Below are 25,000 nucleotides of genomic sequence, written 5' to 3' on the forward strand. Positions count from 1 at the left end.
GAAAGGTTCCGGACAGCAGGGATATGTTATTTCATTTCGTATCACTTTTGTGGCGACTAACGTCCATTCACCATTATTCACATAATTAGATAGATCAATATTATCTGTGAGGTTTGTAACATCGACTTGGAAGCCATCATAAGCCCAAGATCCGAGCTTTAGCTTACAAATCTGGTCATCGAATGGGAAATAAGTGATGTCCATTTTGCATGAACTACGCATGCGCACAATTGGCGGCCAAAATACACTTCCGTTAGCTTCAATCATTGCAAGACTTTTCATATATCCCTGATTGAGGCTTTCGGCACTGAAAAAAAGAAAACAGAATACAAAAAATCACAACGTATAGAAGCGGTCAACGTATCGAATTCTTCAAGAAAGTCACTTTTAAAATTGTTAGTTGTTGGAAAATCTATTAACGATAATTATTACGATAGAGAACAGTATAATATCGGCTTCCAATTTTGGCACAAGGCCAGCATTTTCGGATTAGGGCGTATGTCGAGTACATCAACTTCAGTTCTCAGACGGTACTTATTTTATCGATCCCCCCAAAAAAGGCTAGGTCAACCACAGCAGAATTTGAAATCGGAACGTAAAAACGGACGAAATGCCGCTAAACACTTTGCCCAGCACGATGACAATTCTGCCCACTAACTGCCTTATAACAGGATAATTTTAATGAAGAAAGCCTATCCATTACATATATAGATAAATAGATTGATAGACAGAGAAAAAGACAGACAGATAGATGAATTGACTGATAAATACATACATCAACAGATGTCCATGAATAAACAATGTTGATATACGCAGTGCTGAAGTATGCTATATATATATATATATATACATATATACAAATATTTTATAATTATGTTTACAATTATAGAATATTTGTATAATTTTACCTAAACTAGTTATTTTAACGTACCAAACTACTTGGTGAGATTATTTATGATTAATTAATTAATTGATTAATTTTACCCTTTTATTATTATGGAAATTATATATATATATATATATATATATAAAGAGAGAGAGAGAGAGAGAGAGAGACACATTTTTAGTTTATTGAATGCCACGTTGAAGGAAGCAGTGTAGATAGAGAAATGATTACGATTGTCTCACCTGTTGTAGAGAACTATGTCTGGGCGCCAAATGAAGTCACAAGGAATTCTAAACTTAGTGATCCCACTGAAGTCGTTTGGATCCCAGTGGAGTTTCTCATCAAACCACGACTAAAAGGAAATATACATTTACACTTAGTGAATAGCCAACAACAACCGCAACAACAACAATAATAATAATAACAATAATAATGAAAAATTTAATAATAATAATGATGATGATTTCAAATTTTGACACACGGGGTGGGGGTAAGTCGATTACATCGACTGCGGTACTCATCTGGTACTTATTTTATCGACCCCAAAAGGATGTAGGGTATAGTCGACCTCGGCGGAATTTGAACTCAGAACGTAAAGTCAGACGAAATGCCGTTAAGAAGTTTGTCCGGCGTGCTGACCATTCTGCCAGTTCACCGCCTGTATAATAATAATAATAATAATAATAATAATAATAATAATAATAATAATAATAATAACAACAACAACAACAACATGCATCTTTTGATGTGATGGTTTCTGAATTTGGAAATTTCTTCTATATAAAGCTCCCCATTTATGTTGAGCAGTGTTTGTCAACTGGAAGCGAGGTCTAATAAAGATTGAAAGAATTGTCATTGCAAATCACTATGAGAACGCAAAAGGAATCTCTCACAGCCCGCTCGCCATTCCAATTATAACGACCCGGAGACATGGAACAATAATCATCAACTTCGAATGAAATAAAGTCAAATTTAATACCAACAGCATTTTAACTGTTGCAGAGACAGAAACATAGGCAACTGGATCGGCAGCATTAAAGTAAATGACATCAATCCAATGATCCATTTGTACCTTATTTCATCGACACAAAAAGAAGAAAAATTACATCAATAGGAATTGAACACGAGATCCATAAATATACATTTCACTGTATTTAGTCGCACATCTAAGCTACTCTACTATTAATTTTATCAGAAGTAACAGTGATGACATCATAGGATCTTCAGAACTGAACTAACAAGATTGCAGTGGTGTTGACCCTCACTGACTGAATTTTAAATCAATGTGGGACACTTTATATATTTATCAGCTTAAAGTTGCAGAAATTTTTACTTTTTATATCTCTGATGAATAAACTTTCCTTATGATTTTTCCAATAAAAGGACTTTGACTATCATAATTTCATTTTGTAAGAGGAACCTTCTATTAAGTGATATTGAATCGATACGATACAGATCTATTGATCTACAATAAATGATTGCGTATTAAATCTTACATTAAACCAAATCTAAATCTAAAATCTGTCATTTAGTTTCTCTGATTACGATTGTAATCAATATAACATTTCCAGTTCAATTCTCGGTTAGAATATTCCAGATGCAACTGTTAAACACATTTAAATTTTACTTTTTTTTTTGTTCTTAAGAATTTCGTTTTGATTTTTCAAAACCAATACAATTCCTGATATAAACGACATTTCTACATTTCTAATCTACTTTTCATTCTTATATACTTATTCTTTCATTCATTCTTTCATTACAAGAAACACACCCCCGATTCGAAATAGAGAAAGAAAAATGTGAAACCTGCTTACCGATCAATATTTCCAACAATGTTTTCCAAGTTTATAGTTTTTTTATGATCTAAGATGAAGAAAGCCATTGTGTCTTGGCATAAAATAATCGATTTCGAGAAATATTTTTTTCCTTACTTATATAGGCGGCTGATTCTCAATAACCGTTCTATTTTCAACTCATAAAGGTAATTGTTTTATTTCATATTATAAGAAATCAAGAAGACAAGAAATGATGTAAACGGTAAAAAAGTTGTACAATTGATTTTCTTATATAAGCTTAGGTCCTTTGGTATGTTTAAAGCAATGCGAATGCGAGATTCAGTGGCATTCATGCGTCTTCCAATGGCCTTTTTTCTATAAGAGAAAATTCGATATGACTCTGAGCATGACCTGTGGTCGAATTAAATCCTCATTCGACCACCACAAGCTATGCGGTTTACGAAGTCAAAAAGAGAGGCAGATAGATCGAGAGAGAAAGAGCGAGAGAGAGAGAGAGAGAGAGAGAGAGAGAGAGAGAGCGAGAGAGAGAGAGATAATACGAAAGAGAGAGATGCAGGAGAAGGCATGGAGAAAGCGAAAACAATATATATAAATATATATATATATATATATATATATATGTATATACAAGCATTTTTCTTGTGTAATTTCCTTAGAGAAAACACGGTAATCCCACGATAGATTATTCATGAAATAACAGACAACAGATATTATTAAAAATGATAATGATGATTTTGATGATGATGATACTGATGATGATGGTGATGATGATGACGATGGAGACCACGACGACGTCGACAACGATGATTGTGGTGGTGATAATAATAATGATAACAATAGTAATAATACACTATGTCCCGCACATATGGTTGTAATTCATGTGCCTGGTTTACGCTTATCAAACGGATAGTCGTGATGCGTATACCGGGATTCGTATATTTGTAGCCCAGTGTTACTTTGATGGCATGCAGGCACTGCACACATCCTATGCAAAATACATATTCAATACAGTAACCATAAGAGCGTCACAACAAACCACAGCACATACCCAAGGCACACAGAACTGCGCTCGGTAGTGAAGTGAAAGCAAGTTATAAAAATAAAACTACTGAACAATAATAATAATAATAATAGTAATAATAATAATAATAATAATAATAATAATAATAATAATAATAATAATAATAATAATAATAATAATAATAATAATGATGATGATGATGATAATAATTGAAAGGCACTGGAAATGAGACTTGCATAATTGACATGCAAGAAAGTATTGTCGAGTTCTGTGCAAAAATCTTGACAAAAATTCTTGGCACTTGTCGATGCTCGTCACGAAGTGTCAAGATAACATTCTTCCTAATGAAATTAGTGTGCATTGGCTTAATGATGTTGGTGATGATGATGATGATGATGATGATGATGACGATGAAAATGATGATGATGTTGATGACGACGACGAAGACGACGACGATGATGATGATGATGTAAACTTCCGTCAACTTTTGAGTTTTGTCTCTTGGAGAGTTTAAGAAAGGATTAACTGCTCCACATCGATGCTTACCTGATCCAACCAGACGTTCGATGTTAAAATTTGATTCTTTTCATCCTGGATTAAAAGAAGACAAATGAAAATGTTAAGAATCTAATTAGATCCAATTAGTATAGAAGAATAATTAACGCGTACGTATAAACACACACACATATATATATATATATATATATATATATATATATACATATATATATATATATATATATATATATATATATATATATATATATATATATATATATATATATATATACATATATATAGATAGATAGATAGATAGATAGATAGATAGATATATATATATCTATACACACACACACACACACACACACACACACATATATATATATATATATATATATATATATATATATATATGTATTATATGTACAGTTATATATTCGGGTATGTATATATATATATATATATATATATATAAAAGTTGTGTCTGTGTGTTTGTATGTGTTTGTTTGTATGCACGTTATGTGTGCGTGTGTGCTTCTCTATATCTGTTCATGTATTTGTGTGTTTGTGTGTGTGCACGTATGTGTGTGTGTGTGTGTGTGTGTGTGTGTGTGTGTGTGTGTGTGTGTGTGTGTCTGAGTAAGCTTATGTTTCCAAAGACAACCGCACCAACAGTAATCTTATAAATGCACAGAGATTAAATGCTTTAACATTGCTATGCTGATACCTCGAATTCTTGCGACTGAGACACCCGCGACGCGCAATACCGTTGATTGCGTAACATAATCGCCGTATCATATAAGAAAATATCTGCAGAGACTCGGCGGTTGAATAATAAGCATATCATAACCTCTCAACTGATGGAATGTACGAATCCGTACGTGTTGCTCAAATTTGTATAAAATGTTCAGAGAATTTGTACACATGTAGCAACAGAATCTTTCAAGTCTATGATGATCAAATTTGCCATTTACCCACTTCTTATTTCTCTGATCGGATATTAATGGCCATAATATATAGTATGGAAGTAATGTTTAGAATCTAATTTGTATTAAACGTATTAAAGTAATGCGAATTAATAAAATATTCATGGCATATAATCAGTTGTGTAAGGGATTAATATTATTCTTTATATTTCATTACTTCGAAATAAAATCAACAATAATACGCTTAAGAGGATTTCAGAGCATCTGAAATTACTATCGATGTATATTTGTGTGTGTGTGTGTGTGTCCTTCTTCTTCGTATCCATTTCCCGATTTCCAACCCCTTCCTACATAATCTCTATTCTACTCAATCATCCCATAACCACACTTTAATTTATTGTTTTGGTTCCTGATGACATCAGGCAAAGACCAAGGTCTGAAGGACGCACAATGTGACAAAAAAACCTTTCATGCAAGTTTCATGACGTGCCACTCAAATGTCTAAAACCGCCGCTAAGCATTTTGTCCGACACGATGACGTTTCTGCCATCTCGCTTCCTTGTTGTCAAGTAATAAGAAACACTTTTACGTCAAACTAAAGAATTACTAAATGCTTGAACTAGAGTACGTCTATAAAACTTCTATAAGAACAATGTAGCGTGTATAAAGAATGGTGACAGTGACATCGGAGTTGATGCCTGAAAAACCCTGTCGTCTGTATGTCTATGTATATATATGTGTACGTAACATCATATATTTACAAAAGTGCAAATATCCTTCATATAAATATAATATTCAAATCGAAAAGAAACTCCAATGCCATTCATTATACACGCTACATTACTCTGAGTTTCCTTGACATCAACCAATGATATCTACAGATCATATTTTTCATCACTTTAGATACACGTATCGCATTTCTAAAGTGAAATTATTTTAAAATTCACTTCAACCGGCAGGAAAACATATGTTAAAGAAATATTCGGAAAAACATAAAAGGAAAAAATATTTAAATAAAACCACACCCAGGACAAATTGAAGTAGAGAAAAAACATTAATAAGCATTTAAGTACAGGAAATGAAACATCTATTTGAGAGCAGCCTAAGGCAAGAACCTCTACTCATAATTTCTTCTTGAACCTTTTGTGTAAGAAGATACCTCTTAGAAAGAAATGTATTTAGGAAAATAAAGTCGATATCAACGAAATAAGCACGAAATGTGCGTTTACTTTTCAAATCATTTCAATTCAATAGAATTCTTGGAGAGAGAGACAGAAGAATTCCGTGACACAGAAAGTGTTCGATATATGAAGAAGGTAAACTATATGAAGGATTTAATTTTTAAAGTGTGTCTCTATAAGTATGCATGTGTGTGTTTCTGTGTGTGTGTGTGTGTGTGTGTGTGTGTGTGTGTGCATGTGGGCGTGTGATATTTGTGCATGTATATATATATATATATATATACATATATATATACATATATACAACACTCACACACACAAACACATATATATAGCATATACATATATACATGTATGCGTATATGTATATAGTGTTATTCACACACACATATATATAAAGTACAACAACAACAACAACAACAACAACAACAACAACAACAATAATAATAATAATAATAATATTAATAATAATAATAATAATAATAATAATAATAATAATAATGATAATAATAATAATGATAATAAAGCTTGCAGCAAATCATTTTTGTATTATATATTCCTTCTATTATCTCGTTATACTTGTTTTGTAATTTATATAAATATGCAAAGAAATGTAACCTGCGTGCGTAATTGCAAATAATAGTTTTAATTCGCCTATGTGCTATCTAAATATATTTTGTGTCACGCAACAATAATACTTTTGGAATTTTAGAAGAATGATATAGGAATTCATATATATATATATATATATATATATATATTCAGAATGAAATAACAATAAGGAAATACGTGACATTATAGAAGTAAATTACAATATAACTTAAAAACACAAACAAACAAACATTAGATTATATAAGAATTATAGATATATAAACAAATTCACAAAATATTGGAGGAAGAAAATTCATTAATGAAATGTGAAATACGCTGAAAACTACTACTACTGTTGCTGCTGCTGCTGCGGCTGCTGTTGCTGTTACTGTTACTACTACTACTGGTGATGATGATGATGATGATGATGATGATGATAATGAGAAGGAGGAGGAGGATACTATTCATAATAACAAATCCGTTGTCGAATAATTTTTTCTGTGCGTGTATACACACACACACACACACACACACACACACACACACACACATGTATATGTATATATATATGCATAGCAATTCATGTATAAACATATAAATGTATAGGTGCGTAGAGAGAGAGAGACAGACAGACAGACAGACAGATAGATAGATAGATAGATAGATAGATAGATAGATAGATAGATAGATAGATAGATTGATTGATTGATTGATTGATTGATTGATTGATTGACTGATAGAATATAACCATACCTTTCCGTTGGAAGTCCTTCAGCAGAAGAAAGAGATAACCATAAAAAGTATAGAGGAAATGAGAAAAGATCGAGTGATTGAAGTTTAGGGAAACAGAACATAATGTTGTTGATCGAGGTTAGTTATGAAAAGGGAAACCGGTATGTATATATATATGTCTTGTAGAATTCCTCAGCTAGAGTCACCAGAAATATCTCTGCAATGTCTCAGCCTGATTTCGTAAACAGGAAGATTATATCGAATAACGTTGCGTTCCATTCACAAATACATGTTTCACTATTTCAGAGGACACATTTCATAGTAGATCTGCTTGGCCAGTTCTCATCAGGTTTCAATAACAATAACAGCAACAACAGTAATACCAAAGCCTGTTTCCCGAGTAACTGCAAGAAGCAGGCAAATTTTTATGATGTCACACACTTAAAACAGGAAGTGTGCAATAAAGATATAGTTCTAGATGTTCAATATATACACAGAATATATTTTGATCGTCATTGATTGAATGTCTCTAATTATAATTTTAGTCTAAGAGCTTTAAGCAAGTCGCCAGTAGAGAACAAGATTTTTTGGCAGAGGTAGCATTGAAAGATTCGATCTGAAAACCAACTATTCGTAAAGTGATTTCATTGAACCACGCAGTCATGTGTGTATCTAGTAAGCAATATTAGCGATTTAAATGAAGCTGCATGCTGGCAGAAACGTTAGCACGCCAGGGGAAATTATTACCGGTATTTCGTCTGCCGTTACGTCCTGAAATCGAATCCGTCAGAGGTCGACGTTGACTTTCATCCTTTTGGGGTCGATAAATTAAGTACAAGTTACGTACTGGGGTCGATCTAATCGACTGCCCCCCTCCCCCCAAATTTTGGGCCTTGTGCCTAGAGTAGAAAAGAATACTGGTGATTTAAATACAAATCTGCAGTATTTCAATTTTGATGTTACGACATAACGAAGTCTAAAAACCACGTGATACAGAGAGGGTAACGGGCATAGGCGCTTTCGAGAAGTGACTATAAACTACTATGAAAGGATTTAGGAAACGATGCTTTAGATTATTAAAGTAAGAGATTAATCTAAACCTGGAGTATAAGGCCATATTTGTTTTAATATTTATCAGAAGGATCTAGAAGCCAGATAGATACTTACTGGTTATTCTCCATAATAAATCGCAAGAAAGTATTATTTATATAAGCAAGACGTGATGCTAATAGGATTTATAGCGTAGGTATAAAATGCACATAGAGCGAGGAAAGCAGTGCATAAATAACGTAACATGGAGTTGGTGGCTCTTAAAGGGGTTAGCAGTGAGTGAAAGTTAAATTTATAGCCGATACGAATCTAATGAATTCAGGAGAAGGTATTATGAAAGAAATAGATTGTAAACCAACGAAAATATATGCACTGATACTTGGAAAGAAGATAAATATAACTGTAGCGCAAACGAAAATCGATCGAAGTGGCTGAGACTGATATAGTGTAGCGTGCACCACATATAATGGTTCTTCAATCAAACAATATCAAATTTTGCGTATATGAAGTCGCAACACCAATATTATATAATATAACTCTGCTTAAAAATACAAATATTTCAATTATTGTGAAAATAGTGTAGGAATTATTGAAATAACTGCAAATGCAATTATTGATACACTTCACTCATATATATTACATAGAAAAACGTCCATTAACTGAAACTAGCTATGATGCAATTCCTAGCAATGTTCTCTCTGTATGGGCGTATTTAATGTCGAAATAAAATAAAATCGAATAAAATTGATTGAAACTTTGGTAAAATAAAGAAAATACGGTATATACATGGATCGAATCGTTCATTCTTAAATGGTGGCCATCATTATTTGATATTTCGAAACTTTTTTCATAGAAACGGCCATCATCAAAGGAAAAGGAATATTTTAGGGAACTTTTCGACAATGTGATTTTAAATTTTATTGTGTGAAAGACTAGCAATTATTCTGATTTTTGCATTTACTTAAAATGATTAGGAGTATAAAAATGACCATGTTTTGGTTTTAATATACCTCTTCAGAGTAGTATATTGACCTTGGGATGGATGAGAGTAATCGATGCACATGGCCGCATGAATTAGGACTGATTTTAGAAATAATTAAACGCTAAGAAACACACACACACACACACACACACACACACACATATATTATTTAATAATTAACATCTCTTTAATATTTACAGTTTATGCCTACAGCATATGGCGTAGTGGTTAAGTGCGCGGGCTACTAACCACAAGATTCCGAATTCGATTCCGGGCAGTGACCTGAATAATAATATTAACATCGAAAAATATCTTAGGAATAAGAACCCAGGTTCGAAATTTCCCCCAAGACCCCTGATAAAGGCTGGAGTGTATATCAGCCGAAACGTTGTGTTAACAACAAACAAAATGAGGAGAAATATCCGTCAAATGTAAATAAAGTAAATAATATGCTTTAATATTTGTCTCCTATAATTGAGATATATTTCTTTCGTCAGGTATGATTATTTATTGAGCTTCTTGCATGAAATATACCGTATTATGCCGACCTTATGTAATTAGTAGAAATGATGTAAAATTACCGTGAGAAAGAACAGAATATATAATTTTGGTAAAGAGGAGTAGGAAACTGGACTCAGCTGAAATAAAAGAAAATGTAGTTAGAAATTCTATGGAATGGTTAAGAGGAAGGGGGGAAGGATAGAGTGGGAGAGAATATTGGTGAAAGTCTTTGTAATATACCTGAACATAAAACACCATTCGTGTTCGTAAATCTAGATTTATGGCGAGCATGAGAGCGAGTTTGTGAGATCAAACATTGCTTTAGTGATCAAGATGAAATGTCTAAACTCCATTGCTGTTTCAGCCACGGAGCATTCTGGAATTGGTATCAGACAATAAAATATTCTGATCTCGATCAAAGTACTTCGTCAAGAAAATAGATGATAATGTTAATATTTGTTTCTTGGATGTAAGGCCTAAAACAATGCCCTCATTTACCGACCGCTACTTATTTTATCGATCTCGAAGCGATAAAAACAAATGTGAGCTGCGTGAGCTTTAGAAATCCGAACCTAAAGCGTTGTGGATAAACGGAGGCAAACATTTTAGACGAAGTTCTCATAATTCTGACAATTTATCCCTATTTTGCGGGTTCACTTTACAAATCAACTACCATTTTGATGGCTGCTCCACCAATTTTGTCAAATGACCATTCTTAATAATTTCGTTACAAGACTAGCAGCTTTAAGGAAAAAGGACAAATCGATTACGTGGACACGAGCGAATACATCAATTGTGTTTTATTTCATCGTCCACGAAAAAATGAAAAGCAAGGTTGACCTTATCAAGATTTGAACTCAGAATTTAAAGAACCAGAAATGGTACCACTCGGCGAGTTTTTTCCTCTGACGCTCTAACGATTCTACCTCTTAACCGCTATACTTCTATTATTTATGTTGTTTTCAGATTTTGTCACAAGGCCAGCAACTTTGAGAGAGTGTCTAAGTCGATTACATCGACCTTAGTGATCAGCTGGTGCTTATTTCATCGACCTCGAAATGACGAATGGCAAATTGACTTCAGCGGAATTTGAACTCAAAAACTAAAAACGGATGAAATACTGCTAAGAATTTTGCACTGCATGTTCTTCTGCCAGTTCTTCGACTCAAATACAATTAATTATGCTACTTTTAACAACTATATAACACTAGTTTAGGTAACATATTAAAAGTAACATATTAAATTATGATTGTAATCCTCAGAATTACAACATGCGATGTGTTTGTGACAAGCAGGATATTAAGAAGTGTATAACAGAAATGATGTTAGTAAAAATGCATTAGTATTATTTGTACTACTATTAATACTGAGATGGAATTCAGTTTAATATTTAATAAGCTTGGAATGTAATGTAAGATACTCTAATGGAGAAAGGAAATAAGATAACAAAGAAACAACAATAGCAACGACGTTAAAAATAACAGTTACAATAAAATTAAAAGAAAACGAACGAATGTAATGACAGAGATTGCTAACAGTATTGATAATAATAATAATAATAATGATAATAATAATAATAATAATAATAATAATAATAATAATAATAATAATAATAATAATAATAATAATAATGAGAAGAAGAAGAAGAAGAAGAAGAAGAAGAAGAAGAAGAAGAAGAAGAAGAAGAAGAAGAAGAAGAAGAAGGAGAATAACAAGAACAAGAAGTAGAAGAAGAAGAAAAAAGAAGAAGAAAAACAACAACAACAACAATTAGAGTAGCAACGGCGGCAGCAACAGCAACACCAACAACAACAATTATAATAATGATATTAATAATGATGACGATGAAGTTGATGATGATGATGATGAGGAGGAGGAGGAGGAGGAGGAAGAGGGGGAGGTGGAGGATATTGACGACGTTGATAATAACGCTAACAATAAAAACAACAATAAAATGATAAAGAGGAGCTGGGATCGAAGAGTAAGAGCAACAATAGGTAGAACAACAACAACAAGAAGAAATCTATGGAAGGTGATTGCAATTGCTGTTGTCGATGATAATTGAAGCGAAGAGGATGTTGATGAAGACAAAGAGAGTGCGAGGGGGTGGCGGTGGCAGTTGATTGGAAAGCTAGAATGGCGGCGAGCAGTGAAATGGAGAAAGAGAAAAGTGGAATGGTTTTCGGAAAGGCGAGGTAAAAGCCAACAAGAGGATATTTTTGGTTAGCACTAATCTAGAAAGACAGAACTACGAAGAAGAATGCTTTGCTGGTTTCTGGTGCTTCGTTGTTTGGTGTAGTTTTTGTTATTTTTTCTTGCTGAATTTCTTTCTTAAAATTATGTAATTCTAATTACAATTGTGTCTAATGGAAGCTGGAAATGGGAATGAAATGTACGTGTGTGTGTATGTGTGTGTATATGTATTGTGTGCGCACGTACGTGTGTGTGAAGGAGAGAGAGAGAGAGAGAGAGAGAGAGAGAGAGAGAGAGAGAGAGAGAGAGAGAGAGAGAGAGAGAGAGAGCGTTTGTACGTATGTGTGCGTGTGGTTTGAATGTATGTTTGTGATTATGGATGTATGTTTGGAACATGATGCGTGTGTGTGTGAGAGAGAGAGAGACAGAGCGGCAGAGAGAGCGTTTGTATGAATGTGTGTGTCGGTGTGTGCGTGTGAGAGAGAGACAGAGAGAGAAAGAGAGGCAGAGAGAAAGAGAGACAGAGAGAAAGAGAGGCAGAGAGAGAGAGAGAGAGTTTGTATATATGTGTGTGTGTGGATGTGTGTGTGTGAGAGAGAGAGAGAGAGGGAGAGACAAACAGACAGAATGGTAGACATATATATCAGGTCATCCCATAAGTACTGTCCGAATTTTGAATAAAGAAAACAATTGATCAAATGTTATATTTAATTGAAATTTAATCATCAATGTACTTTCTTTGCTGGATTATCTATGACTGCCTTCCATCTATTTACAAGCTTTTAATCCCATCAATGTAGAACTCTTTTTATTTCAAAGGGAAGAACTCTGAAATGTTTCGGCATCCTCCTGACTTTCGAAAGTTATGACCTGATATATATTATACGTTGTTGGTGTGCTTACGTGTCCGTAACTTGACGGTTCAGCAAAAAGAGAACCGATAGAACAAGTGCTAGGCTTACAAAGAATAAGTCCTTAGGTCGATTTGTTCGACTGAAGGCGGTGCTCCAGCATGGCCAAAGTCAAACGACTGAAACGAGTAAAAAAATAAAATAGAAGAGGAAAGTACTGTTTCTACTTCGCGGTTTTTCACTTATCGCGGGTTTGTGGGTGTGGTGGGACGTAACACCCGCGATAGTCGAGGGATTGGTGTATATATGAGTGTACGTACGCTTGTGCACCTTGCTGTAAGTGCGTCTGCGATGAGGGAGGGCGTGTATATGTGTGTCCTGGTGAGAGAGTGCAAGCAAATAAGTGCTTAAGTATGAGATTGCGCATATGACGATAGTTAGAGGGGGAGAGAGAGACAGAGAAAGAGAGATAGAGAGAGAGAGACTGCCAGAGAGAGGAAACGGGGTGGGTGTGATTACGCTGGCTGTTTCGAGTGTACATGGGGCGTTTGTGTGTATGCATATATGTGCATACGTGCTGGAGTGTATGCGTGTACATGTATGTGAGAATGTGTGTATAGCAGTGGGTGGAATAGAGGTGAATTAAGAAATGTGTGTGCGTGTGTATGTGTGTGTGTGCGTGTTGCGTTCATGAGATGGCTAAGTATATGTGTGCGTACGTGAGTCTCTGAGAGTAGGTGTAATAGTGCAACATGCACTAAGTACAGAATGGTACATACATACATACATACATACACAAACGCACACACACGCACGCACGCACGCACGCACGCACGCGCGCATACATACATACACACATGCACGTATATATACATACACGTACGTATATATACATACACGTACGTATATATACATACACGCACACGCACATGCACACACACACACACACACACACATATATATATATATATACATACATACACGCTCACACATATGTGTGTGAGCGTGTGTATATGAGAATGAGAGAGTCAGTAAAATCGCGTACGTGTGTGTGTGTGTGTGTATGTGTGCGTGCGTGTGTATTTGAGAGGAGGTGAGATGAATGAATGTGGATAGTGGGTAGGTTATGAAGTAAAACGGGTGGCTGCTGCGGGTTTGTGGGTGGAGCGGTTGTCAATATCAATAGAAAGAGAGAAGTAACACTTGTAATAATACCAATTGTTATTGATGGTTTAATGGTTAATATGGAGGCTGAGAGCGTCGACAAAGATCTGGGTGAGGGTGGAGTGGGGGTGGAAAGAAGCGGTGTGGTGTTGGGGGTGAGGGAAGAAGCGGAGTTGGTGGGAGTTTTAAAGATGGAATCGTAAAAAGAAAAAGGAAGAACGTTTTAGGAAACGAAACGGTAATAGATCTGTTAGATGGTGTAGTAGTAATAGTAGTAGTAGTAGTAGTAGTAGTAGTAGTAGTAGTAGTGGTGGTGGTGGTGGTGGCGGTGGTGGTGGTGGTGGTGGTGTGGTGGTGCTAAGAGAGAAAGAAGTCGCAATAAAACTGTATCTTGAAAAGTGTTCTTACTGAACAAAATATTACTTCACGGCATCGAACGAACCGTTTAATTAAATGCTCACACGCACGCGTGCACACACACACACACACACACACACACACACACATACACACACACAAGTATATATAATAGACATACATACGTATACATAGATATAGATATGCTTATATTTAACTATATATATACCTTTAGATGCAATATATGGATTCATATAATCCTTTCGCTTTCACAGAAAGTTCTCCTAGCAGACCACATAGTAATCCAGAGATCCAATCAATGGAATTCTGCCGTGAGAATTACATAAACCATACAAAGACAGGAAGTATGACTGGTGAATATATTTATTTAAACATTTGATATCCGTAGGATTGCCGCCTTTTTGCAGCCTTCAGCATGTGATAATAATTTCAGTGTATAATAAATTATTTTACATGCCTGGACTTATATGCGTACTAAGCATTTTACATTTCATTCAACTCTGAAGGCTGAAGCGTTGTTATAACAATGAGAACCATATTGATTTGGAGACGAAGAAGGCGACAAGGGGAAATACTTGCAAGAGTATAAATAAAGAAAGATTTTTAAATCACTTACAATATCCATGATTTGTGTGAGCGTGATGCCAAGATGAACTACTACTGGAGAGGATGCCTTCATCACTGGCCTAACCGAGTTGTCGTAATTATCCATCAGTTTGTAGAGTAACCTTTGTTCATCTGTCATAATGATGTCCTTCTCGATGGGTAATCGAGATGTTATCTCTGAAATGACATGCATGTAATTAGTTATAATTGGTTGTCGGAATGTATGTACCAAATGATTGCGGTTAAATTACATTCAAATGAATTACAGAACAGATTCATACGGTATAGTGATTCGGCTGCAAATATACATACATGCATAAACATATATATATACACATACATATGTGTATGTTTATTCATTACCTATATATATGTGTGTGTGTATATCTATCTATCTAATCTTTCTCTCTCTCTCTCTCTCTCTCTCTCTCTCTCTCTATATATATATATATATATATATATATATATATATATATATAGTCATCACATAAATAGTGAGGTTCTTGTATACATTTTTCTTCAAATAGAAACAAAGTTCTATTTTAATCTAAAATATACTCTCTCTCATTGTCTGCAATGCTCTTCCAACTATCTAGTTGATTTGCAAGGCCCCACTTCCAATATTCACTTGTCCGTGACAAAAAATACCTCAAACTGCTTCAGCTTCTCGAATGCCATCCTCGCTGTATGTGACCGAGTATTATCCTGATGGAAGAACACCTTTCGACTTGAAACCAAAGATGGTCGATTTTCTTCTAGCGCTGACTTAAGCCGCTCAAGCTGCTTGCAGTAGATCTCTTTTGTTATCGTTTGATTTGGGTTTAAAAGTTCAAAGTGGACTAAAACTTTCATATCCTGCCAAACAGATAACAACACCTGACCTGGGTGAAGGCCTTCTTTAGCCTGGGGTGCTGGTGTTTCTCCTCCTGCTACCCACTGTCTTCAGTGTTTGACATTTTTATAGATAACCTATTTCTTGTCATCACTCACTATTCAGTAACAAAAGAGCCTCATTTGTTAGACGTGACAGTAAAGAAGAGCACACATTCACTCTCTGCACGCGATTAGAAGTTTATGAGGAACTCTTTGACCAATTTGCTGACTTTTCCGATTGCACACAGGTGTCGATGAATGGTTGAATGACCAAATCCAACCGTCTCTGCTAATTCCTCAACAGTTACGATGGGATTTTATTCCACCAAGTTTTGCAGGAAGTCCTCCTCGAACTCTACAAATCTTCCAGCATGAAGATCGTCTCTTAGACTAGTTTCTGGCTCGGAATTTCTGGACTCACCATTGACACTGGCTTACGCTTATTGCCGATACCAATATATTGCATTAATATTGCGTTGCTGTCTTTATTGAACTCATAAAGCAAAAATATGCCGAAGATGCTCCTTTGTCACTTATATTATAGCTTTGTAAAAATAACTGTTAGAATCGAACTTCACTCTTCAAATCTTGCACTAAGAAAAAGTGAATATGGTAAATTTACTGTTTCTGTAAAAAGTTGATGCCAGAAGCTTATCTTGTCTCCCTCCGACTTTTAAGTTTATGCAATTGAAAAGACCGCATTATTTCTGGGATGAAACAATATATATCTATGGAAATATAGATAGAAATATAGAGATAGAGCTTGAAAAAAAGAAAGAAAGAAAGAAAGAAGAGTTCAATTTTATCTTTATGATGTATTTTGATTTCTTGGCGATTTGGCCGCTATTTCTTGCAGCGCTTTCTCCTTTGATCCTCTGCGATGTCCGGAAATATATTGATAGAAAATGCAAAAGGATATTCCTATGTAACGCGTTTGCTCAGTTCGAATAGATAACTATTTGTCAGTCCTTCTTTAGTGCAGCTGAAATATATTTTCTGAAATGAATACGAATCCTAGAAAGCTACAAACACTAAAGAATGGCTTGCATGCACAAAGCACGGTTTGAAGAAAGTTTGTCGGTAGACAAAGTACACTTGATGACATTTATAGAATTCGAGATGTATAAGTGAATAGAAATTTATATATGAAACCAGGAAGATTAATCAATCAGACAAAAAGAAATGATTAAAACCAACAAAGAAATAAACAAAAGACATATATTTAAAAGAAAAAAACATGTGAGAATGGAAAATTGGAAAGAAATATTATTACGTGCATCGTTTTCCAAGAGAATTGTAGTTAGAGCAGAAGAGAAAATATAAGCTTGGTTGATCATGTGATAAAAATATCAAAGTATATAACATCATAAACTGTGCTTTACTATGTACATAATAACTGAGTGGAAAAAAAAAATAGATATCATTAAATTGTAATTTTAGTTTCGCCAAAAAACTGTCAACGACACAAGCGAGAGAAAGCCGTGTTTTATCTACATCGGAGCGCTGTAAGCGACAAAATGGCGGATATTTATTTGACTGGTGGATATTAGAAGTGCGGCACATAAAAAAAAGTTTTCTCTTGTCTTCAAAAAGATTTCGGCTTTTATAATAACCATTACACAAGAATTCATCGTAAACTCCTTCAATAAACATCGTTATTATCAGCTTAAAAACTTTGCTTCAGTAAAGTGAGTGATAGCAGTCGTAGTGGTAACTGTGATGGTGGTAGATGCTGACTTTCCAATGAAGCAAAAAATATGTCTTGGCTTCTTTCATTCTTCTTTTTCACAGATTCCTAATATCAATTTCAAATTTTGGCACGAGGCCAGCAAACTTTGGCACGAGGCCCACATCAACCTCAGTGGGACTTATTTAATCGACCGCCCCCCAAAGTATGAAGGGCAAAGTCGACCCCGACGGTATTTGAACTTAGAAGGTAAAGACGGACAAAATGGCTTCAAGCATTTTATTCGGTGTCCCCAACAATTTTGCCGATTTCAGATTGCTAATATTAACCTGACGATGGGTAACGCCTGACAGAATCTCTGAGTGTTCTTGTTATATTTAGTATTAATACGCTTGTGCATGCTAATTTAGTTAGCAGCGATTTTATCTTGAGATCTGGTGACAAGTTTCCGCAACTCTCAAGGGCCTTCCTTAGGTTTCTTGCAGAATAGAGAATATGGTACTTTTCTGTAAGTTGACAATATCTCTTCATTTCTCCATTTTCTCAAATGCGTTGCTATGATAGGGAATTAGAAAATCTATAATTTTGTGCTGTTTGTTTATTTTGCCCTCTATAATCATGCCTGGTCTCCTTCCATGAATAGTATGGTCAGTCTTGGGGTAGCGGAATCCCACAAGGTATTGTAACCCTCCTTTTATATCACATCTTCTGGTTCCTGTTTAAATCCCTTTTCTGCTGGTTTCAAGCCAAACACTCAGCTGACATGCCAGTGCACTCTTTGGCCGACATTTCATTCACTCTCAATGCTTAAACACGCGCAAACGCTTATTAGTTCAGATCACTCCATTCATCCTGAATTACCCGGGATCCTCATTAATACTGGAAATTTAATGATTACCCCAAACCCACACAACCAATGATTGGTGTTGATAATTCCACCCTGATTCGCTATCCCACACATTAATTAGTAATTATGACTTCCTTCACCCTCACTGATTTTACGCCATTCTCTAAATAGTTTAAATTGAAAATTTCTACACCCCGGATGGTTAGTTATAAAACTTGCCAATTCCTGTTCAATAAACGGTGACGGTCTTCTGCAGATGAACAACTGGAATGTTTGGAATAAAATGAATAACTAAAAGACGAATCTCACCTCTCTGTTGTTTCACTTTATAATAGATTCAATTATTCCAGAACTAAATGGAAATGAAGAACCATTTGTTTGAATTTTGCCGTTTATGGTTGCAGCAGTGAGACAGCGAATCCATTAGCTGCATTATCTAGGGAAACTATTGTTGATTTGAGTGAGTAAAAGGCATGTCGATAGAAAAGGAAAGAAATGGAAAGACGTTTGAGGAGAAAGAGAAAGAAAAGAAAGAGAGAGGAAGATAGATGATTAGTAAGAGATAGAGAAGAAAAAAATGAGTGAAAGAGTATTAGATAGAGATGAAAAGGAGAGTAGACGAGATAAACTCCGAAAAACGTGAGAAAATGGTGATGGGGGGAATCGGGTCAGAAGAGAGAAGGTGAGCTGAATTGAAATTCAGAAACTGAGGAAATTTACAGACAGAGAAAATGATGATTTAGGAAATAATAAAGAGTGTTTCTGGGAGAGAAGATTTTGATGATAAAAGAAAACCGGCTGTACGTGAGAGGGAGGTCGAACGCGGAGAAAGAGGCGGAATAAATAGAAGCTGAGTGAGCGGTAATAGATGGGGGAGGGATGAAAGAAAGAAACAGAGACAGACCGAGAGAGAGAGAGAGAGAGAGACAGACGGATAAAGAGAAAAGAGAGAGAAAGGAAGGGGAGAGATATATAATTGAATGGATAACAACAGAAGACAAACAAAATGTGATAGGGATTTAGAGAAAGAAGTAAGGGAGAAGAACTGGAGTGATAGAATCATCAAAACATGAACAGATAAGAACGAGAGTGAGAGAGAGCGGGCAAGAGAGAGTAAGAAGACGAAGAGTAGGCGATAAATAGTGAACAAAGGAAAGAATAGTGGTCTTGTAGAGATAAAGTAAAGTGATAGCAAAGATAGTCGTGGTGATATTAACGACACCAGTCAATGTAGCAATAAATAACATTTTAGAGCAGCAATATTGTGAGAGATATCATCTTGGAGAATATTTCTTTATAATGTTAATAATTGAATAAATATAAGTGCTGACTTTAACCACCACCCAACGTTACAGGGAACGTTATAAGTATGATTAGCTCTTCGTTCAGAAGTGTTAAGCATTTAAGGAATAAAACAGCTCCTCACTAGGAAGATAAATGAGGGAGTTGTAATTTCGCTCCAAAATGGGAAATACCAGAGATAATTAATTCGGCTATTAACATGTGGCAAAATTTCAGTTCTCTAAACAATCCGTAACATTGTAAAAGAATCAATGAAGAAGCCTCTACTTGGTCATTCAACCGGCTACGAACGGTAACGATATTTCCCTCAAATCATTATCTACAGTACAAAAGGGGGATGAATGATATAGATATATGTTATGGGGATAATAGTAATAACGGAACACCCCTCCCACATGACGAGTAGTATGTGCTAGTCACTACAAATATGGTGACATTGAGCAGTCGTCAGTTGTAGTCGTGTCTTATTCATCTAACTAATTACACTGCTATACTGGAGTGGGCGTTATAACGATCCGACAGAGGATTACAACAGTGGCGATTTGGAATTAACAAATTCACGAGGATTATACAAACTTAGAATGTGTTACGAATCTCACAAAGGTTTTTTGTGCGAATTTTACGGGATACAAAATCATAAAATTATGGAAAAATTGTTGGCCGGTTTGCTCGAGTTGCAAAAACAGCAACAAAAATAACTGAAAGAACAAGAAAAACCTACCTACGTACCTTCGTACCTACGTACGTACCTACATATAAGTCGAGTGAGAAAGAAAAACCCTTCTTTTTCGAAGTTGTCTGTAGTTTTTTTTCAGTTGACAGTTATGACGTCCCTTTGCTTAAAATCTTAAACCCCATCAAACCTTCCTGGAATGTATTTATTTAACGGATGTTAGAAACCCTAAACTCAAAGAGACTTGTGAAACTACGATGAACGAGTGCGCACTCTCGTCCTCGGCAGACATTCAATTCATGAATTCATGTCCTAATCAGATAAATACATAAAACAGTCTGCTCCAGCCTTGCTTGATTAGAAGAGAAAACAGTCGATATTCTTTATTAGGTTGTATTGAAACAACCATTATTAGGAATCTAAAATTTGCCACAGATAATTTAATTCCGAAGGCACCGATAACGGCAATATTAACCGCCAGTAGTTCGTTAATATGTCTTTATAACTAAATGAATCAAGCATTATTTATGATTGCATTCATCTAATTTTGATTTGCTACATATGGAAAACTAATTCTATTTTAAGGAAGAATTTCTTCAGTGTTTAGACATCGAACTATTTACCAACCATTTTCGATTTAAATTACCTAAGATTCTGTTTACCGTTTATAAGAATAAGATGTTATAAATTTCCAGTAACTGCTATCATGTCTATGCACCATACATAGAACCCTTCCTTGTTCTACAAATTCAAAGATACAAAAGGTGTATCGTCGATTCATTGATGTTTATTGTATGTTTGTTGTGATTTATCTCCTTTTTGGCAGGCCAGTGAGGGAGCAGTCAGCTGGTTCCTTTAAGTGCTACCCAATCACAATTAAAAGGAACAAGCATTCTAAATACTCTGGTTCTGAAGAAACAAAAGGATGCTCAGAGCAGAAATGTTTTGAGTATATTCTACTGAAGCGTCTTCCTCTATCTTCCCTCTGTTGAAGTTGAGTATTTTAAAGAATTTCATATTTGTTCTCTTCCTCCGTGAAGTGATTTTCTCCAAGATAGTAAAATAGAACACAGAAATACAAAGCATTCGTAGCAGCTGCTTCTAGAATGAGAACACATCGGTCATGTTGTTGGTGTTGTTGTTGACAGTGATGAGAGCGAAGAGGATAAACACGGTAGAATACTAGCAAAGGAAAAAAAAAACGGTAATTTAGAACTGGAGCGAAGAAATGACAAAAGAGGGGACGAAAATAACTGGAAGAAATCCAAGAAATAGTAAAATGTGTGCAATACGAGTACAACACAAGGGAAAAAAGATGATGATGATGATGATGATGATGATGATGATTAGGATGATGATGATGATGGTGAAGAAGAAGAAGAAGAAGAAGAAGAAGAAGAAGAAGAAGAAGAAGAAGAAGAAGAAGAAGAAGAAGAAGAAGAAGAAGAAGAAGAAGAAGAAGAAGAAGAAGAAGAAGAAGAAGAAGACAATCTGTAGTCCATCACAGCAAAACAAGAAAAAGCGACGCTATTACGTTTATGATAATGGATTCACATGGAAATTAGTGAATGTGAAAATTGCATAAAATGGAATTTAAATCGTATTAAATCGTCGTAAATCGTATTAAATGATGCAATGTCAGTAAAGGTAACATAATGATATTTCAATGTGACAATTTAAATTTCTTTTCTTTGATTGAACTAAATACAACCTTCAATGGTGAGTTAAACTTTAGTGTTGATAGGTTGTTGTTGTTGTTGTTGTTGTTGTTGTTTTTGTTGTTTTTGTTGTTATTGATGACGTTGTTTTTTTTTGTTTTTTTTAATTGCTATTAGTGTTGCTACTGTTGCCCTTCTGGTTCTTGTTGTTGGTTGGATGTCAATTAAATCTGCTGTTATTTTCATAATTATCCTTTCGATTTTCATCTTAATCAGTAAATTTTGAATGGATATCTTTGATACACGGGGGATGAAACTTGGATGTAGCGAAGCTGATATTCAAAGCTATCTATTCCTAACATGGATTCCAGAGTAAAGAAGTGGTGGAGGTGCAAATGATGACAATTAGATTAATTGACAGCATTTTCCCGACTCACTCATGTTTGCGTTTAAATCCCGCCGAAGTAATTTTTGTCTCTCCAGTATTTTGGGGTTGATAAATAATAATAATAATAATAATAATAATAATAATAATAATAATAATAATAATAATAATAATAATAATAATAAACTGGTGGAAATATTAGAAGATCGGGCAGGATGTCTTGCAACCCCTGTTATAAGTCTTTTCGAAAAGCTTCTTTCCGTTTCCGCCTACTAAATCCATTCACCAGGATTTGATCGGTCCGAGGTTATAGTAGAAAACTCAAGGTGCTAAGCAATGGACTTGATCCGGAAGCATGTGATTGGGAAAGCGAGGTTCTTACCACACAACCACGCCTGCATTTTGCTCAAATCTATTTCGTATATAATAACCGTTTCTGAAATGTTTCTCTCACTTCTAAAAAAAATGTTTTATTTAGTGAAAACTGTATCTTTAAATCACTTGTTTTGTTCTTATAGAAATGTTAGCCTTTTGACTGGTGAGGAACTAAAAGTACAATTGTTAAATTCTAATTTTGAGGATTACGGATTATGCATAGAGATTTTGATGCTGATAAAACTAATTGGAAACAGGTGCGAAAAAAATCATAGACTTTTGTTTAAAATATAACTAAACAACGTTGTTTATAATGAACAGCAATCACCAGCCTGTTTGTTGCAACAACAAGCATGGAGAGTGAAGGTAGCATTAAATGTGAGCATTAGGAAGACATTTTCCGCCTTCCTACTACTATCGCTACTACAGTCACTGTCACTGCTGTTGCTGCTACAGCAGCAGCAGCAGCAGCAGCAGCAGAAGCAGCAGCAGCACTACTACTACTACTACTACTACTACTACTACTACTACTACTACTACTACTACTAGTAGTAGTAATAGTAGTATTTAGTTGATGGATATGATTTTATTATCATTTGTTGTTTTGCTGATTGATTGATTGACAGACGAGAGATGTGACATTAACCACACCCTTGTTTTGTAGAATATTTCACACATCAAACTATATTATTCCTAAAGAACACAGAGTATTTTGTTTCTCTTAGTACCCTCTAACCAAAAAATTCCATGTCTTCAACTCCTTCATTCAATGTGACCAGTTTTCACTCATTACAGTGCGTGCACGCGTGCGTGTGTGTTTGTATATATGTGTGTATATACATTCATATTTGTCCTCTACATATATTACTTCGTGTCTGAGAAAATTAAAATATTTCGTGTTTTTCAAATTTCATTTCGGGTTTTGCTACGACCACAGAAATACAATTTAGTCAAAGACACGCTGCCTGAAATATATTACATTTCGTGAGATGAGTCTTCATAATTTCGTGTGACTAAGTTTCGGTTACGGAATGAAGCATTTTGAATGCTACTCACATCTTTCATTCCCTACTGTTTCTTCAATAATGATTAATCACGTGTGTTTAAATTTATGTATTTTTCCTCGCGTTACTAATGGAAATGATCATTGAAACCTTTCGAGCTGCTCCTTTTTTTTTCGATCCTTTTTTTCTGTCATCTCTTTGTCATTTCTTCACTCGTATTTTTTCTATCTTCCTTTCTAGATTTAATTGAAATTTATATTCAAATCATTTGTCTAATTAACATCAGTAATTAATCACCACTTATTTATGCATCAGGGATATTCATCTATAACTGATCATATCTATCGCCTTATAGGTGAAAGCATCGGGACACAACACCTCTTCTAACTACACCCAAAGCAGTGAAGTGAGAGAATCACTCACCCATTTTTTACTAGAACGATAAGGTTTATTCTAAGAGGCCATTTCACTCTGCGTTACCTAATTACAGTAAAGTTAATTAGGAGGTTAATCATTAAATGCCTAAGGACCTATCTTGCGTTCTCTTTATTCACATATCTGTTACTCTAAACCTACGTAAATAATTATGACTAAATTTGTTTCATTTTGAACACAGAGTACATTTTTCACATCGTTTTATGTCGCAAACGGTGTTGATGGAGAGATTTCCTAATCAGGAAATTTGAGTGATGCTGAGGTTCAAATTGTTTTCTTTCAAGTAGAGGTATTACTTGATAACGAGGTGTCTCATTCATAATGAAACATTACTTTTCAAGCGTAGAATGAACAAACGGATAATATATTTCTTCAATTTCAGCAACAGCACCTAATATCTGA

General features: G+C 34.9%; 1 protein-coding gene across 2 annotated transcripts in view; it reads right to left on the reverse strand.

Annotated features, from left to right (window-relative positions):
- LOC106884468 (neuronal acetylcholine receptor subunit alpha-10) overlaps positions 1-25,000 on the reverse strand; it is a 215,093-nt gene that overhangs the window by 30,950 nt on the left and 159,143 nt on the right. The window contains exons 3-7 of one of the 2 annotated variants that reach the window (XM_089361246.1): positions 15,370-15,536; positions 10,248-10,304; positions 4,250-4,294; positions 1,129-1,238; positions 1-307 (exon numbers count right to left, since the gene is read on the reverse strand). The exon at positions 1-307 is cut by the window's left edge and continues 229 nt beyond it. In XM_089361246.1, the coding sequence (XP_089217372.1) occupies positions 1-307; positions 1,129-1,238; positions 4,250-4,294; positions 10,248-10,304; positions 15,370-15,536 (686 nt within the window). The remainder of the gene's footprint in view (positions 308-1,128; positions 1,239-4,249; positions 4,295-10,247; positions 10,305-15,369; positions 15,537-25,000) is intronic. The other variant, XM_089361247.1, reaches the window with a different exon arrangement.

The sequence above is a fragment of the Octopus bimaculoides genome, chromosome 12 (assembly GCF_046866305.1).
Source record: "Octopus bimaculoides isolate indiv1 chromosome 12, ASM4686630v1, whole genome shotgun sequence".
Lineage (NCBI taxonomy): Eukaryota > Metazoa > Mollusca > Cephalopoda > Octopoda > Octopodidae > Octopus > Octopus bimaculoides.